Source organism: Coptis chinensis, chromosome 4 (assembly GCF_015680905.1).
Source record: "Coptis chinensis isolate HL-2020 chromosome 4, ASM1568090v1, whole genome shotgun sequence".
In the NCBI taxonomy this organism is placed as follows: Eukaryota; Viridiplantae; Streptophyta; class Magnoliopsida; order Ranunculales; family Ranunculaceae; genus Coptis; species Coptis chinensis.
The window spans coordinates 86,854,894-86,858,970 of record NC_141459.1 but is presented as its reverse complement, the minus strand read 5'-3'; the positions used below and the strand labels follow the sequence as shown (position 1 = coordinate 86,858,970).

General features: G+C 44.7%; 1 protein-coding gene across 1 annotated transcript; it reads right to left on the bottom strand.

Moving 5' to 3' along the window:
• Positions 1-205: 205 nt before the first annotated feature.
• On the bottom strand, positions 206-858 carry LOC147505372 (uncharacterized). Its single transcript, XM_086605522.1, has 2 exons — positions 623-858; positions 206-575 (listed from the first exon to the last, which is right to left on the bottom strand). The coding sequence occupies exons 1-2, from the start codon at positions 856-858 to the stop codon at positions 206-208; spliced, it is 606 nt and encodes a 201-aa protein (XP_086461648.1).
• Between the last annotated feature and the right edge of the window lie 3,219 nt (positions 859-4,077).

Genomic DNA, 4,077 nt, shown 5'->3' with positions numbered 1-4,077 from the left:
CAGCGGCTTGTTCAGTGGTGTTTGCTCTATTTCGCGGTATGGTTTTCTCTCCCTGTAGTCTCTTCTGGCTTGGTCCATGCCTCCTTTCGCTTTTTGTGTCTCCCCCCTATAGGTTCCCCCCTCTCTTGACACGGTCCTTTCCCTATATCTCCGGTCCTCCATTCCCATGACTTGCACTGACTTCTTAGTCTTCTTGTGTTCCTTGCTATTTCTCTGCAGAGTCCTCGTACCTTATGTATCTCTCTACCTTAAGATACAACACATCTAATGTAGTAACTTTGATATTAGACACGGACTCATGGACTCTGGTTCCCTGCTTCAATCCATGCTGGAAAGCTATAATCGTGGTACGCTCATCCAGATTTTCCACTCGCAGCGTCTCTTCCTTAAATCTACACAAGAAATCCTTAAGTGTCTCGGTGGGCTTTTGCTTGACATTAAATAGAGCCGCGACATCGACCACCCTCTTTTTCTGATGGATGAAGTGATTTACGAAGGCTTGCTCCAGTTCCTTAAACCTTTGTATGCTCTGCGACTCCAGCCGATAATACCAATCTGACGCTCCCCCTTTCAGACTGGGGGGAACATCATACAGCAGAGCCCATCATACTTCCCCTCTTGCCATAGCGGCATCTGCTGCCTGAAGTCATGCAAATGGTCAACCGGATCTCCTTTACTGTCATATCTCTCGAACCGTGGTTGCGTAAACCTCTTCAGTACCTCAGAATTCCAGACTAAATCAGCAAATGGGTTATGGTTCAGAATGGCCACCACCTTATTCGCCACACCTTGTTTCTCCTTTTCCACCGCGCGGTTTGCCTCTCTGTCCCTTTCTATCATTGCCTGAACTACATCCATGGTGATGCCACCTGTGTTGTTCGCTCCAGGTCCATGGGGGTTCCTCGCCCCCCTCCACTTCATTACCCTCGGGTTCCTCTATTTCTGCTCTCCCCTGAGTGGTTTCCCTTTCCCTCCTTAACTCATCATTCCCCTCTCTAAGTCTCCCTACCTCCTCCTAAAGCAACCTGGTCGCTTCCGCCACGGTATCCTCGACCTCCTCCTCCTCCATCTCTTCATTTTCCACACTCACTGTTTCTTCCTTGATGGCTTCAACCCTCACCCTTTTGGGTCTCCCTCTTCCTCTTCCTCTCTTAGCTACCGTAGTCATACCCTAAACTTTCCTTTTTCTTCCTAGATCGTGGACCAACTCGTCTCCACGCCAAATGTGTGAACCACAAATTTACCTAACAATCTCACTAGTCACTCTGTCTCTCACCTCTCCTCCTTCCTCTTTTTTTTTTTTTTTTTCTCTACTATTCCTTTTTATATCTTCCCTCACTCTCCTCATGTATGTCGATCCTCTTTCCCATCTTATGATCACTCCCTTCCCATATGTCCCATTAGGGTTCTGCGGCCTGGCTACCGTGCTTCCCCTTCTTCATTCCTTATCTCGCGTCCGGTCAGACTTGGAGACCCTGCTGGGCCCTACGATACTTTAGGGTTTCGCGGACTTGATTCCATGTTTCGCGCTCCCATCTCCTTACTCTACTACGGGCCAAATGACCTGCCACCTCACTGGTCATAAAATAGGTTGATACAAAGTCCTCATCTTCCCCGTTTAACACTTGAACCCTAGAAACTACAAAGGAGTCAATGAGGCCCTTCACTATTGTAAATGTTTTTAATCAAATCCATATTTATTGAAGGTTAATTGTCTTAATATCTGTTTTGTTGAAATCAAACACGTCTAAAATTGTAAATGCAATTTCTTTAAATAGGTCTCTTTTTAATAATGAACAGATTTTGGCGATTTGACGACAACTGGAGTGGCTATCGGCGTCGTACGTATTTTGTTGGATAATGATCTAATACTATGGTTGAGATTGTTTTTGGATGTTTAAGTGAGCAGTTTTGATTGCTTTGCTTTTTCAACCCATGGATTTTGAATGTTATGACTTTTGAGGAAGACAATGAGTTAACTCAGGAAAAGTGAGTGAAATAAGCTCACTGTTCTGGGGTTATTTCATTAGATTTGTTCCGGGCTTACATATTGGATCTGCCAATAATTGGGCTTTGCTGGAAATTGGGTTTGACCCACTTGGTTTGCGTACTTTTTGATCCATCTTTATATATCTCTACTACTTATAAGAGGCTTGGGTGAGTTAGCCAATTGGGCTATCTCTCTGTTCTAACAAGTGCTCATTTCTTGACACATGTCGCATGTAGTCATCTAAGCCGGTCAAACTAAGAAATGAATTCTAAAAGTTTTTTTTTTAATGGAAATTTTATTGATACTGATAAAGAATTTTACAAATAATTAGGACAAGCGTGCAACAAGCTGCGCCGCAAGTCCTTTCTGAATAGCAAATCCTATTCTTCTAAAAACAAACTCGTTAGAACCAAATTTTGTCATAACATTACTGTCCATAACTTTCTGAAGTCTCTTGAGAAGCTCAACAGACTGTTGTTCCAAGAAACCAAAAGTGTCAAAACTAAACGGAATGAAACAGTGCTGGTTAGCCGTGCAAGCTTCCTCATGTTTCTCCATCTTCCCTGTCGCTGCTCTCTTAGCTACTCCCCCCACCTCAAAGACTCCATTCCCAAGCCCTACCAACGGAGAGGATCCAGTTACATCAACACATGCATGTCTCCCCTCAGACCAACTGTATATCAATATATCCACAGGTCGAAGTGTGGATCTTCCTTCATTCGGATCAGTGAAAAAATTTACAAGAGCCTCCTTCTTCACTTGTACCCCAGCCCTCCAAAATGCATCACATAAAATATCTCTGACATGATCATGTCGGTATTTGAAACACGGAAAATATCTACGATTAGGCCGCATGGTCCCCAAAAGCATCTAGTTTACTCTTTTTTGCAAACGGGGCATAGACCACCATCGAGTACAAAGGAATCATGAGATCGTGCTCAAGAATAAAAAACGATACTCCATCGGCGACATATCTTTGTCCAAGTCCCTCCATCGGAATAGCAAGTAGGAAGTCCTTTGCGTGTTCTGACTGCAAGCATCCAATGACTGCTTTTTGACGAGCAAATAACACAAACTCCCTCTCAAGACCAACAACAATTTTACTATAGAACGCTTCCGCCAAAACTTTTTGTGGTTTTGAGGGGACGGTAGCATTCCCAGCCATAGAACTGAGGTCAAAATCAGGTAGACAAAGACTCATTGCACTGCTAGCAACATCAATAATCTCATCCAAAGGCACTGTCCCATAACTCCTAAGAATGTGGTTCTGAAGCTCAGATGTCTGACAACGGGAGGCCACAAAAGCAAACGTAGAGACATCAGTGGCACAATAAATACCTAACCCACCCAGACGTAATGGGAGTATCGATAAACGCCACTGCAAATCACCGAAGTTAGGACCATCAATAACCACAATACCCTGGAGAACACTGCGGAGATGCCGATCAAACGTCTTAGATGCCTCTCTAAAAATGGATGGTGGACAAGTACGAATCGCAAATACTAACTTAGAGAGCCCAACACAAGCATGTAAGAGAGCTAACTCACACTGTGGATTGTCTAATGTAGCTAAACGGTCCATCAAAGTCACAACCTTTTCAACACGCTTGCAAGCAAGGCCCCTGACAAAGGATGGATCAGTGCTGACTGCACCTCCAAGCAACCTGACTCTGGCGAGGATCGGGACAAATCTGAAGGAAAGAGACCCGGGGGTGGAGGCGACGGGATCCAATGATGGCCAAAATAGTTCGGTTTAGCCACATTAAGAACCAGCCCATAAGAAGGTCCTTCTTCCCGAATCATACTTAAAGCCGTAAGCCACGTTCAGTATCTCCAATCGAGTCCCATCATCTAGATACCAAGCATGTAGCAACAACTCGACAACCGGACTTGGATCCGCGAGAATCGGGGATGCAACACCGGTGAAAATAGAAGGGGACCCTAGGAATGGTTCTTTGCCGACCCCATGAGCTTGACCATATGTAGCTATCCCCCATATATAACCTCGCAGGTTGACAATACAAGTACTCAACCCAAGGGGAAATAGCTGGGCAACGGATACGAACCTCTCTCAACATAGTAGTCTG

Excerpts from the sequence above, each read along its gene's own strand:
- LOC147505372 (XM_086605522.1), bottom strand. The coding sequence starts at position 858 with ATGGATGTAGTTCAGGCAATGATAGAAAGGGACAGAGAGGCAAACCGC. Across the intron at positions 576-622 it reads AGGCAGCAGATGCCGCTATG|TCTGAAAGGGGGAGCGTCAG; the intron begins GCAAGAGGGGAA and ends TGTTCCCCCCAG.